At 42.5% G+C, this 13,139-nt stretch overlaps 1 protein-coding gene and 1 non-coding gene across 3 annotated transcripts; both read left to right on the top strand.

Moving 5' to 3' along the window:
- Positions 1 to 256: 256 nt before the first annotated feature.
- On the top strand, positions 257 to 330 carry trnat-agu (transfer RNA threonine (anticodon AGU)). The gene has a single exon. It is a non-coding gene; the product is annotated as a tRNA-Thr (tRNA).
- lrp3 (low density lipoprotein receptor-related protein 3) lies at positions 297 to 11,566 on the top strand. Of its 2 annotated transcripts, XM_085155795.1 has the most exons (7): positions 297 to 1,227; positions 3,919 to 4,054; positions 4,134 to 4,339; positions 5,751 to 6,367; positions 6,636 to 7,108; positions 7,282 to 7,414; positions 7,510 to 11,566. In XM_085155795.1, exons 1-7 carry the CDS (start codon positions 1,152 to 1,154, stop codon positions 8,320 to 8,322), a joined length of 2,454 nt encoding a protein of 817 aa, XP_085011921.1. In that variant the 5' UTR covers positions 297 to 1,151; the 3' UTR covers positions 8,323 to 11,566. The 2 variants fall into 2 exon arrangements, with proteins under 2 accessions (XP_085011921.1, XP_085011912.1); XM_085155786.1 differs by lacking the exon at positions 297 to 1,227 and having other exon boundaries at positions 1,267 to 4,054.
- Positions 11,567 to 13,139: the final 1,573 nt, after the last annotated feature.

Below are 13,139 nucleotides of genomic sequence, written 5' to 3'. Positions count from 1 at the left end.
AGCCACATTAAGCTCTCCTTTTAGTTGATTGATTTGGATAAATGTAACTTAACGGTGTAATGCTATTTATAACATTTTAGCCCTTCGTATTTTCTAGTAGCTAAAAAAATAAGATAAAAAAAACAAGACGAGACAACTTTATATATCACGCCGCATTCACATGAGAATACATGTAATATACTGAACATAACAATGACGTCATTGGACCCGTGTATGTCACTATTCATAAATGCCCTTTTCGTTAGGCACCGTCAGCGGCGCCGTGGCTTAGTTGGTTAAAGCGCCTGTCTAGTAAACAGGAGATCCTGGGTTCGAATCCCAGCGGTGCCTTTTATGTCTTTCTTTTCAGTTGTTTCTTTTGTTGTTGTTAGGTGTGCACCATTTGTCATAACTTTACATTTACAGAGTACTTTTCTCCCAGCAAAACACTTTTCCAGGTGTATGCGAAACTCAAAATACGTTATTTAATTAGAAGGGACTGTAGAATTTATTTTATAGTCCAACTTACAGTACAAGAGTTTAACCACACGAGGGCGAAAGTGAAAGGGCCTACTCATAAAAGAATCAGAGCACAAGCGGGCGAGTGGGAGAAGATTGTTATGTATCTTTCCTACCAGAAGCCGTCTACGTAATTCTGTATTTCAGTTCAATATATAAAGTTTCATCTGGAGAAAGAGGGGACAAGGCTTAAGAATTATGTGAGCCACTTTCTTTCACTTAAGATGTGGAAAGCTGAGTCGAGTCAGCCACAGTTAGAGCGGAAGTAGTCTTCAAGAAAACAAAATATTTCTAGCTTTGCATCTCAACTGTAATTCTAAACTACAAATCCAAACCCTATATAACCTTGATTTTTATATCTAAGACTATAGTCTATAAGACGTTTAGTTTTGTAATGCTGCAAAACTTAACGTTTGCCACGAAGCCTTTATTTTGAAGGGAGTAACAAGAAGCCGCATAGCTAGTTGGAGCTACCTTGATCGTAGCGTCTTGGCTACCGCTGCAAAAGAAGGACACAATGCATTTTCACGGCAAGGAGGAGCTCTAGCTGTGTCCAAGCTGAACGCAGATGCCGGAGCTAGTGTGGATCGCACAGATGTGGAGCGAACAGCGAAACGCGTGTGGGAGATAATAGCAGAGGTCCCCGCCGGACCATGGGACTGACGGAGCTGCCCCTGCTGCTGCCTCTGCTCGGGCTGCTGTGGCTCCGCTGTGCTCTGCTCTGTGCAGGTGAGAAACAACAATGCGTCTCTACGCCGCTGTGATGTTTTAGACGGAGGCTTGTTCTCATTAGTTTAGAAAGCTCTGCCTGTGATGTTCACAAATACATGATGGCATGCACAAGTGATCCGCATTGCCCGGTGAAATGTAAGTGTCCATGCTTTTCTATTTCTTGATCCGTGTTCGCATCTTTACGGGAGATCCGGTCATTTACAAAGCTCCTACTATGATTACATCAGTGACTATCAGAGCGGAGCGTCTCTGTGTTCACACCCGAGCAGCAGCAGTGGGTGTTATTTTGTCTACTACTGTGCGTACTGTGTGTCTCTGATTAAGTGATCTGATAGATGAAGACGGTTTGTTTTCATTGTTTTGATTGGATGGAGGGAGAGCACAGAGGCTATCGTTGTGCAGAAACCTGCGGGATTATTGATCTGTGGTGGGTAAATGATCACGGTTAGTGTGGAAACATGGACGCGCTTTCGCAAATGTGATACTGCTGCTATCGGCATTACATCACTGCTTCTCTGCAGCCAGTCAACCCCACGGTCCCCTCCTCCCCCCTCCATTGTTATACACTGCACTTAATTGGCATTTAAATAAAGAGGAAGGCTGCTAAAGGGACACAAAGTGAGAGTGTGGAGGTGTGTGTGTGATCCAGGTGTTAACATTGTGTGGGGTCGGGACTGTGTCTTCATTATGGGGACAGAAAGCCAGTCCACATAATTCAGGTTATCAAAAATTAAGATAAAGGGATATGTTCAGGTTAGGCTTTTGGGTTAGACAAGTTGTAGTTAGGGTAAGATCATGAATGTTATGTCAGGGTGATGTGAGACTGAGGAGAGAAGAGATTTGCACGATTAAAGGGGAACACACCATCCCAACTCAGGAACCTTCAAGCTTTGAGGTTGGCTGATGTGTCCAGTGTGCATGTTGTCCTTATGCCTGGTGCTCCAGCCTGTGTTGCTGTCTGTTCCCCTGTGCTGGCAACCTGTCCAGGATGTCCACGAGTCTAGTCGGATAAGCGGTTTAAAAAGCAAAAAGTCAAAAAAAGAATCGATGTTTTCACATTTAAAGTTTTAGGGTGATTGAAGTTGCATGCACAAATACACACACAAGCTGCAACTGCATTCAGTATCTCCACATTTTACCTGAGCTCATGATTATGTGTGGTTTTTGAGAACAATGCAGATTAAAAACTGAAGGGCTTAATGCTGAAGTGCAACCTTAATCCACTTGTTTCTCTCAGGTACGCTTCACTGTAATCAGAGCAGGAAATTAAAAAGGGCCATTTACATGCCTTAAAAGCTATAAATGCAATTTCAAATGTTTTTGTAAAAACAAAAAACAAAACTTAATATCTCTTTATACACATTTCAGTGAAAGTTTGGCATGGTTTACTCCATTACATTTGTTTGAAAGCTATTAAACTACAGGTTTGATATATGTTAAGCTAGAAAACACACACAAATATTATCATCACCACTGAGGTTTACATCACCTAACCCAAGGTAGCTCCTAAAAAAAACTACGGGATCAGTTTTTTCACATCTAATAATTCCAGCGTGATGCTAAGTCTCAGCCACGGGATCGACATAATAATCACCTTTTATGGAGAAAAGGTTTGCTCTCTGAGCAACTATTGTTGGTGAACTGTTCATGTTCTGTAGTTTAAGCATAAAACAGCAGCTAAATCTTATTTTTTACATCTGTTGGTAAACCAGAAATAGTGAGTTAATGTGAATTTTAATGTGATCAGATTTTTCCAGCATCTGAGTTTGAAAGTAGATGAAACACAAACACAACAGTCAAAATGTGCTTCAGTTCTCTTATTCATTGTACCAAACAACAGCATTGTGTAGCAGCTTGGTCCAGCCCAGTATGTATAGGTATTTATGTGTGTGCTAAGTTAGTGTGGATAGTCGATATCTGCACTTAAACGATTCCTCCCTCCGCCACCCTGCTTCACTCTGCTGACTTTACTGATTCATCAAGTAAGCCAGAAACAAACAGCACTAAGCAGCAGACTCCCTGCTGCGTGTCAGTGCTGGATCATAGTTGAGCTAATGTTCTGTCTCTGTGGTTCTGGTTAATTAAGAGGCTTGTTAGACAGTGTTTCCTTGCATGTGTTTCATTCTTTCTGTGGCATTAAGCAGTAATGCGATGATTAATGCGCCTGCTCTACATTATTGCTTTCAGCACAAGAATGAAATGAGATACTTCCCATTCCACATTTATGATGCCGGTAGCTTGATCGCTGCGCCTTTACTTAGAAAAACAACAGGATTCAGTGCCTGCACACCACACAGAGTTTTGCGTGTTAGTCCTGGAGCTTTTCCTGGCCTGCTCACACATTTGTGTCGCTCCCTGGAGTAATGGTGTGATGGCAGCAGGAGATGCTGTTGCCTTGGCTGCCAGTTTGGCTGCTGCTTCTGTTTAAAGCTCCATCTGATCAGCGTGGAGCTTCCCCACAATGGCACTAAGGTCATTTGTCTTGTCAGTGAATCGTTTAGTGTTTTTTGTAGCGGTCACAAATAAAAGAATGTGGATAAAACGGTTTATAGAGTGTGGAAGCCAACATTTTGGTAATGCTCGATGTCTGCCAAGTGTTCGTGTTCTTAGTTCTGATGTGCACAAGGAGCATTCAGACCGACCTCCCTAATATGTATGCTGCCATCTCCCCTGTCTTTTTTGAGACAGGCTGCAGCGAGCAGGTGGAGATCCATACAGAGCGGAGGGGTGTGATCTACAGCCCTTCCTGGCCTTTAAACTACCCAGCTGGGGTCAACTGCAGCTGGCATATTCAGGGAGGTCAAGGAGAAGTTATTACCATCAGGTAGAGTCCCTGAAACATACGCTGCATACATGTGACATTTCTATAACCGAGTCACCTAAACTCATGTTCCATGCTCCAGTTTCCGTAACTTCGACCTAGCGGAGTCAGGAAAATGCATGGGAGACTGGCTCCTGCTGACACCTACATGGAAGAGAGATTCCAGGCTATGTGGCTCGGTGCTGCCGCAGCCCTTCATCTCCACCAGGGGGCGTGTTTGGCTCTTCTTCCACTCTCAAGCCAACAGCTCTGGGCAAGCCCAGGGCTTCCGACTCTCTTACATCAGAGGTAAGCTGGAGAATATTTGCATATTGCTTATCCACTCCATAAACATACCAGAGTGAGTGAAAATATTAGAAATACCTCTACAGTTTAATCCATTAGCAACACCCACTGCAACCTCATTATTAAATAAAATGAAATAAAAGTGGAATTATCATGTTTACATTTACGTCAGGGCCACCTGCAGTATTTTATATTTGAACATAAGCATCTGTTCTGGGACCTCCCCATGCTTCTATGCCCATATGTGGAAAACATGAGGTGGGTAAAGTAGCAGCAGAATCTCTGTGCAGACCAGAGCATGCATCAGTAACAACAGTTATAACAACATAGAGGTCAAGACTAGAGCAGGGCGATATGACCAAAAATATTTATCACAATATACATTTAAAAATTTGCGATAACGATATAACTGACGATATAATTGACACTAGACAAAATACTTTACAACTCCACAACTTTATTAGTGCAAAAAAAACCCCATCAATGTATTTTCACTTAAACAAGCAGCTGTTTTGTATGTGCATTAAAGTTATATAAAAATGTAACAGTGCAAATTCCTTGCTGACAGTTTAAGCAAAAGGCATTTCCAGTGGAAATTGGCCGACATATCCTCAGCATAACCATGTATAATATCCACAAAACTTAAAAAGAGGCACACAATACGGTAATATTATGTTGAAGCACAGTAGTATCACTCCGCGAGGCGCCTGCTTCATATAGCCGTAATGCTCCGACAATCCATCAAGCGGTGCGGCTTCGTAGCTTAGCGAAGTCGTACTAAAACATTTGACAGATTTTCGAGCCCCGTGTACATAAAATCGTTTCGAGGTCAGTAAACACAACCAGAATTCATACATAAGGCACACGGGATTATAAGGGGCACTGTCGATTTTCAGAAAAATCAAAGGATTGATTTTAAGTGTGCCGTATTTTCCAAACAACACGGTAATAACGACGACCCGCTAGCATGCTCTACCAAAAATAGTGCTTTGTTGTGTATCTGACGGACGAAAGCTAAACCAGTAATACACCACTGAAGTTGCAGCATTTTTACAAACCAATTCTGGTTCATCCGTTTCACTTTCGCTCTTCTCATTCTGCGTCGCCGCCATGTGCGTATGTAAACATAGGCAGCGCGCATGCGCGTTTTACCCATATTCTATCGCGATATTTCATTTTCCTATCGTTGCCCAAAATTACACCGGTATTACCGCGAACGGTATGATATAGCCCAGCCCTAGTCAAGACGCAGCATTTTTTTTGTTATGGTTTGTCTTTTTTAAAAAAGCTGAGAAAAGCCTAAAACCTGTGATATTGATTGCAGTTGGACATGGCAGACAGATGAGACTGGCAACTATCTCTTGGGGGGGAAAAGTGATGTTTTAGCAGCTAACCAGACATATTCTTTTTTTAGGTCACCTAGGTCAGAGCAGCTGTCAGTCAGATGAATTCCTCTGTGGGAATGGGAAGTGTCTTCCTCGCTCCTGGAAGTGCAACGGTCAGGATGAATGTGGGGATGCCTCGGATGAACGCAGCTGCTTGCCGACTCCCACTGAGGCGCAGCCGGGCCTCTGCCCCTTTGGCTCTCTGCCGTGCACCGAGGCCCAGTCCACCCGATGCCTGCCCGCGGGCCTGCGCTGCAACGGAGCCCGGGACTGCCACGATGGAAGTGACGAACTGGGTTGCCCTGACACTACTTGTGGCAAACGTCTGGGGAACTTTTATGGCTCGTTTGCCTCTCCCGATTTTTTCCGTGCGAACCGTAGCGGCGACACTGAGCTGAGATGCTCCTGGTTGTTGGACACTCAGGACCCTAAGCCCATTGTTCTGCAGCTGGACCTGCAGCTGGGGCCTGGAGATCTGCTGCATGTCTATGACGGCCTGCTGCAGCGAGCGGAGCATCTGTTACAGGTGTTGTCATATCACAACAACAGGCGGCCCGCCCTGTTGGAGTCGAGCCGGGGACAGATGAGCGTTTTGTACATGGCCCAGCCTCACAGTCCGGGGCATGGTTTCAATGCTACATATCAGGTACTGAGGTTGGCTAATGTTCATTTCATTCATCGTTTATTCTCATCTATCCTTTGAAATTCTTTCAACCTCTTTTTTTAAAAGTTGTTTAAAACTTTTAATTTGTCAAACGTTACAGTGTTTTTCTTTTTGGATCTGTTTTAATCCAAAGTGACTGATTTAGAAACAGTAACTGCTCTTTTTGTTCAGAAAACACAGTCAGTTAAGTATAGTACAAGTTGTCCCTTCTGTGTTTAGACAGTGATGCATTTCTCCTCCATCCTACCAGGTGAAAGGTTACTGTTTTCCTGGCGAGCGTCCCTGCGGCAGTGATCAGGGCTGTTACTCTGAACGCCAGCGCTGTGACGGCTACTGGCACTGCCCATCTGGTCGAGATGAGGAGGGCTGTCCGATGTGTCCAGATGGAGAGTTCCCCTGCGAGGGTGGTACAGGAATGTGTTACCCAGCCTCTGAGCGCTGCAACAACCAGAAGAGGTGTCCAGATGGGTCGGACGAGAAGAACTGCTACGATTGCCAACCTGGAAACTTCCACTGTGGGACTAACCTGTGTATCTTTGAGACGTGGCGCTGTGACGGCCAGGAGGACTGTTTAGATGGAAGCGATGAGAGGGACTGCTTGGCAGCAGTGCCCAGGAAAGTGATCACAGCTGCCCTGATCGGCAGTCTGGTCTGCAGTCTCCTGTTGGTTATTGCTCTTGGCTGTGCTCTTAAACTGCACTCCCTCAGGAACCGAGAGTACAGGTGGGCCCTCATTCTGCCGCTAAGTGAATGTTAAGTCAGAGAAACGCTGGGATGGTGTTTATTGTTGCAGCTGCCAGTAACTGTAGACGTGAAAGTATTTTTGTGGGTTTTCAAATAGTTTTCCTGATTTTTGCTACTCCTGCTCCGTTTTTTCCTTCCTCACTCCTTTACAGAGCTTTTGAGACGCAGATGACTCGCATGGAGGCCGACTTTGTCCAGAGAGAGGCTCCTCCTTCATATGGTCAGTTAATAGCCCAGGGTCTTATCCCGCCAGTGGAAGATTTTCCTGTATACAATCCCACCCAGGTAACAAATTCGCACACATTAACAGACACTGGCGACGCTGCATTTAGACTGCAATGAACTTCAGCGTGTTTCTGTTTTAATCCCCCATCATCCAGGCTTCAGTGTTACAGAATCTTCGGTTGGCAATGCGCAGGCAGATAAGGCGTCACTCAACTCGCCGCTCCACTTCCTCCTCTTCCAGACGACGTCTAGGCCATCTGTGGAATCGCTTGTTCCGTAGTGGAGGACGAGGCAGAGGCCACGCCCCACTCCTGGATCCCCCTGGACCCACGCAGATCACACTAGGGCTTCACAGCTACCGGACTGTCGGGGAGCAGGGACCTCAGAGCAGGGCCGTGCCTGCAGGTGGGTCTGACGTAGTGGGTGTGGACCTGCCGGAGAGCCCTGCATCGCCTCTCTCCTTTCATTCAGTGGACAGTCCAGAGGAGGAAGAGGACCTGTCACCTGTCAGCAGAGATGGCAGCAGGGCTGCAGAGTCTTCACCTCCCACTCCTTGCCAGAGTGACTCCTCAGTACAAAGTGGACTTCCTCTCTCCCCCCAGGAAGCCTCTGTACCCCTGTGCCCACCCCGGGCATCTAGAAAATTGGTTCTGGAGCTTGCGGTTAACCTGAAGGGGGTTTCCTTAAAACGTTACTCCCCCTTAGGACCTTTGTCCCCTATTTCACCCACTGTGTTTCCCAGCAGTTCCCAGACACCATCGACTCAACCTCAACCACAGGGTTCAGAGGTGACTTCACCCACCGAGCTCTTATTTTCCTCTGTGAAACCAGAGGACAGTGACAGCCAGTTTACTGTGAACGTGCCAAGCAGGGATGAGACGAAACCAGAGGCAAGAAGCAGCCTATGCAGGTTCGGCAGAAGCATCAGTGAAGAGGGAGGAGATTTAGGAAGGGAGACGCTGTGCTGAAAAGTTTAGGATGACGCTCTCCTCACTGTCGAGAGCTGGCAATTGCAATATCCGTTCTGATAAAGTGTCCTTGAGATGTGACTCCACCAGAGTCAGAGGTGAGAACCTGTACTTCAGCCTTTCATTTAGAGGGGGTACAATATGAAACTCAATAAATATCACTCCATTTCATTATTTGAATGCATAAAATGTGCAGTTACAAACGATTACGCACATGCAGTCTTTTCCTAAGACGAATAAAACCAGCATTAGTCGTTCTTCCTGTAAATTGCTTTCTAAAGCTCATGCCAGAGCTTAACTACTTCAATTAAATGCAAACAGATAGCCCCAATTAGCCCGTTATGATATTTACCCTGAATTTGTTCCAAAAGATTAAATCCAGTTTTGGCCACAAGTACTAATTCAACCCACTACTGGCAAAATGTATCTGAAATGCCAAAACAGCCTTTATGTCTTTACCCAAAGCCATTATGCACCGCTATATACTGTGAGCCGTAACAGCCTAATGAGTGAACACACAAATTGATCTGATCGATCCTCTATTCTTTCTTGTTCCCTTTTATTGTTTATGTTAGTTGTTTTTGCTGTATGACATCATTAATATGTCACGGCTGAGTGCATCAATTAAGGATGTAGTTGCTGAAATTTTACATTTTTTTTTAAATATTGGCAACAAATCCTGTGATTTGTCCACATCAACCTTCTTAAAGACAAAACAGCAGGAAGAAGATAAATCAGACAAAGCCGTGGACATCGAACAGATTACGAGGTGCACTCGTGGAAGCAGGAGTTTGAAATTCTTATGTATTTATTCATTATTTAACACATTTTTGCAATTTCCTTATAAAATCTTATTTTACACATTGATAAATATGATGATAAATAGCTGGAATATTGAGCTGAATATTGACTCTACATTTCCATGAAGAGTCAATATTCGATATTCAGGGATTGTTCAGGGATTTGTTCTTCATGGTTGCATAATAACAGACCATTACAGATATCACTGGTTGATTTTGGTCTTGTTGTGCGATTTGTCGACAGTAAGAAATGTCTTGAAATACAGCTTTGAACCGTGTCGGAAAAAGGTTTGATATTTTGTTTAATAGGTTTTTATATTTTCCTGTGGAGAGTTTGATGAAAATAGCACACCTGGTAGTCTAGGTTACCCAAGTGCAGGCTAGGATAGTTTCTGGCTGAAGGCAGTCATTAAAGCTAGTTTTCCCCTCTGTTTTATAACCTTGTGCTAAGCTAAGTAGGTGCAAGCTATAGTATATATTTATAATTGAGAATTTGCAAGCTTATCTCCCAGAAAAAATATCAACTTTTCCTTTAACACTTGTGCAGTGTCAGTATTGATTCATCAGACATCATTTTGACCACTTTTAAGAAACATCAAGAACTTGTTTATTCACTTTTATCAATTGTAGCTTTAGTTTTTATCCTCATGAATGATCAGTAAAAAAAAAAAAGCCAAACTTGGATGAAGATTTACAAAGTGAGTCCAAGAATATTGCCTCTAACTCTGTTCAGCCTCTCATCCTTTTCATAATAAACCAAACCTGTCCCGTTAAACAAAGTCGATCCTTTTAAATGAACCCGACTTTATATATATATATATATATATGTATATGAGTGTTTGCATTGACCTCCATTCAGTGCACTGACTGTATGTGAATGCCCAAGAAACTTTGGAAAGAGGAGCTTCACATGGAAATACTGTTTGTTCACTCTTCATCCCAGTCGATGACTGGGTCACCGTGGATGTCTGGACTGCTGGTTTATTCTGGTGGAAATTCAAATCTATGCTGTGGAATTTTCTATTACTGGACGCTTAAGCAAAGACCTCTATTTTCAAGTCTTCAGTGGAGACCTGTACAAAGTTTTGCTTTACGTTTCTCTTTCTGCCTTGAAGTTATTGCCTGTTTCTGGGCTGCTTTTTGACACTGGTAACATTTTGCTAATCACTGTTGGACCTTTAAAGAATGTACCAGTCTTCTTTTGTTATGAATATCAGTGATTCCCCTCCCCCCTCCCACTTGTGCTGCAGGATATTTATACTAGAAGAATAAGAAGCCAATAAGTAGTGTGGGTTTGGAGCAAAAGAGAATTGACCAGAATGCCATTTCGTGTGGAAAAACTAGATCGTTCCTACTGTTTTTTCTTTTCTTTAAAATGAGCTGAATGTGCCATGCTACCCTACAAGTTTTGCCAAGAACAGCTGCTATATGTTATGTGCCATTAGAGATATCTCCATAGTCCTTCCAACTAATTTCTGCCTCATAATCTCCAGTTCTTTCTTTGAAATATCAAAAAATAAGCTAAGTTTATTTATTTATAGTTTTACAGATGTTTTACTTGTGTTCTCTTGTAAGTCTATTTAAAACTCATCCGTCCTCATTTAGCTTAAAGTGAAATAGTTTAGCTGCTGTCTGGAAAAAGAATGCGTATCTTGCTTTGGGATTTAGAGACATGCATTATAAACGCCTTAATGGGTTTTCCCTGTTGTTGCAATGGTCAAAGGAGGGTTTATGAATCAACTCTGTGGTTTACCTGTTTGAAGAGATTAGATTTGTCTTTGTCTTGACAACACTCTTTTATACATGTCATGTGATTATTAAATATGACTGATCTGGAGGTACAGTGCACTAATATGTCAGAAATCTCAGCTCTGGGATTATTACAGCGAAGAGTAAGAGAAAGGGAACCTTTCAGGTCTTCTTCCGTTGTATTTAAATAGTGATTTATTCAGGATGTAGTCATCAGCTTAAGGAGAGTCATGGTAATTTGGTACAATCTTTAGTGAAATTGTGTTACGCTGACTGCTAATGTGGTTAGGTTGATGATTATGATCTGTCAGTTTAGATAAGTGTGTCTTTTCTGTTCCCCGAATTTCAGCGTTTATGCTTTAGCAAAATGTCTTCAGTATGCTTCAGTAATAGCTGTACTTTTGTATAGTTTTGTGCACAGGTAAGCACACTGGATCGTGGCCACTGGAAAGTAAAGTTCTGCTGAAAGCGTCTGTCTGATAATATCATCATTAGAGACTTGAGTTTGAAGCTTTGTTCCCTTCACAGGCTGAAGATGATGTTTGTTTCTCACGTTTTGAGAATTATGTTTGTATGTTTTGTGCTGCAAGAGAAATGCTGCCATGGCATTGTTGGGTTTGCAGATCCAAAATTCTGTTTAATCTTCTGCTTATCATAATTTTCCTGTGCCTGCAATAAATAAACTTCAAAATTTATTTTCTGGGGTTTTTTTCTTCTTTTTTAAATTTTTTCTTTAAACTCGTCGCCAAAAGACCAGTGAGTTAATGTGATGTGTGAGCGTAATGGGAGCGTAATGTGCACACAAATTGTCCTCATTAGATTGTGCAATGAAAACAAAACGTATAATTTGCTTTTCTGTGCTTTAAATGATACAATAACCTGTAAACTGTGGTGGATTATAGCTGGATGAGCTACTACATCACTCACACTCTGGTTTTTCATAGTAAAATGTACTATAGTAAACTGCATCAAACTACTCAAGTGCAACCACCAACGTACTACTGGTACATAGTAGGGCTGCCACAAACGATTATTTTGATAGTCGACTTTTGATAGTCACCGATTAGTCGACTAATCAGATCATGCATCCATTGGATGTAAAACGTACAGCTTATTGCACCAGCATGCATCTGCTCTTATATAACTATCATTAGCTTACAGCTTTAAGTGTTTAAGGTATGTGCTAACTAAAAATAAAGACAAGATGATAGTTTATTAAATGTTAATGAAATTTGCAGATTGTTTTGGTGAAGTTTAATAAACTCCTTGCTATTTAAAATATAACAGGACACCGGAGTAAATTCTCGAGCATCTCACACTTCTGATAATCAGTTGTCTGCTTGACGTTTATTCAGCTGTGTAAAAACGATAACTTTAATCTCAGCCAAACCGATTTACTCAGGAACAAATAAAATACTGAAAAAAGCCAAACAATAACATTTGTAAGTTATCTAAGTGACTTATATATGTTTAACCTGAATAGCGAAAGACAGCGGTGGGTTTGAAAAGGCTCTAGTGAGCCTTGCCCCCGGCTAGCTGTCGAGCTAGTGGGTAACAGACGTCTCCAAAAACGTTGGAGCGCTTTTGAAAATATGTGGCGTCTTGATAAACTGAGCAGATATTTGAAGTTCACACAGCTACATTCTCGCTTGAAAATATCTTAAACGTTTATTTTGTGACCCAGAAAGAATAAGAGTAATATTAAAACTAACTAGCTGTCGCCATTGTTGGAAACTGAGCTGGGCCGCGCTATGAATTCTGGGACAGAGCTTCTTCTTCTTCGGGGTTTAACGGCAGCTGGCATCCTTGTACATGCAGTGCTGCCATCTTCTGTTTCAGTCCGTTATTACACTCTTAAATCCTACTACTTATTCCTGCGTCTTTTGGGATCTTACAAAGCTTCAAATGACGAGTCGACTATTAAATCAGTAATCGTGACTAGCCGACTAATCGTGATAGCCCTAGTACATAGTTTATTTTGCACAGTAGTTACCTTTGGCTGATCTTACTTCAAACTTTGAGCCACTGCAGGTGGGTCATGAACAACCAGAGGAAAAACAAAACCATTAAAATCTGTTAAGAAAAAACAATTGCAGATATTATAGTGCTGAAAATTTGCTAAAACCTATTATAGCAGCTGCCAAGCTTCCGAAGTGGGTCATGCCAGAAAAAGCTTGAAAACCAACGACTTACTTAATTAGCACAGAAATCCCCATTTTAGACCTGACGGTGCTAAAAAGGATCCCACAGAGGAGACAACGCGCCGAG

The sequence above is a fragment of the Neolamprologus multifasciatus genome, chromosome 1 (assembly GCF_963576455.1).
Source record: "Neolamprologus multifasciatus chromosome 1, fNeoMul1.2, whole genome shotgun sequence".
Lineage (NCBI taxonomy): Eukaryota > Metazoa > Chordata > Actinopteri > Cichliformes > Cichlidae > Neolamprologus > Neolamprologus multifasciatus.
Note: the sequence above shows the minus strand (reverse complement) of the source record. Positions and strands in the feature narration are given on the sequence as shown.

Bases quoted from the DNA above. Each gene is read 5' to 3' on its own strand.
- lrp3 (XM_085155786.1), top strand. From the start codon at position 3,807: ATGCTCGATGTCTGCCAAGTGTTCGTGTTCTTAGTTCTGATGTGCACA. The intron at 4,055-4,133 runs GTAGAGTCCCTG...TCCATGCTCCAG, and splicing joins GGAGAAGTTATTACCATCAG to TTTCCGTAACTTCGACCTAG. The intron at 7,109-7,281 runs GTGGGCCCTCAT...ACTCCTTTACAG, and splicing joins CTCAGGAACCGAGAGTACAG to AGCTTTTGAGACGCAGATGA.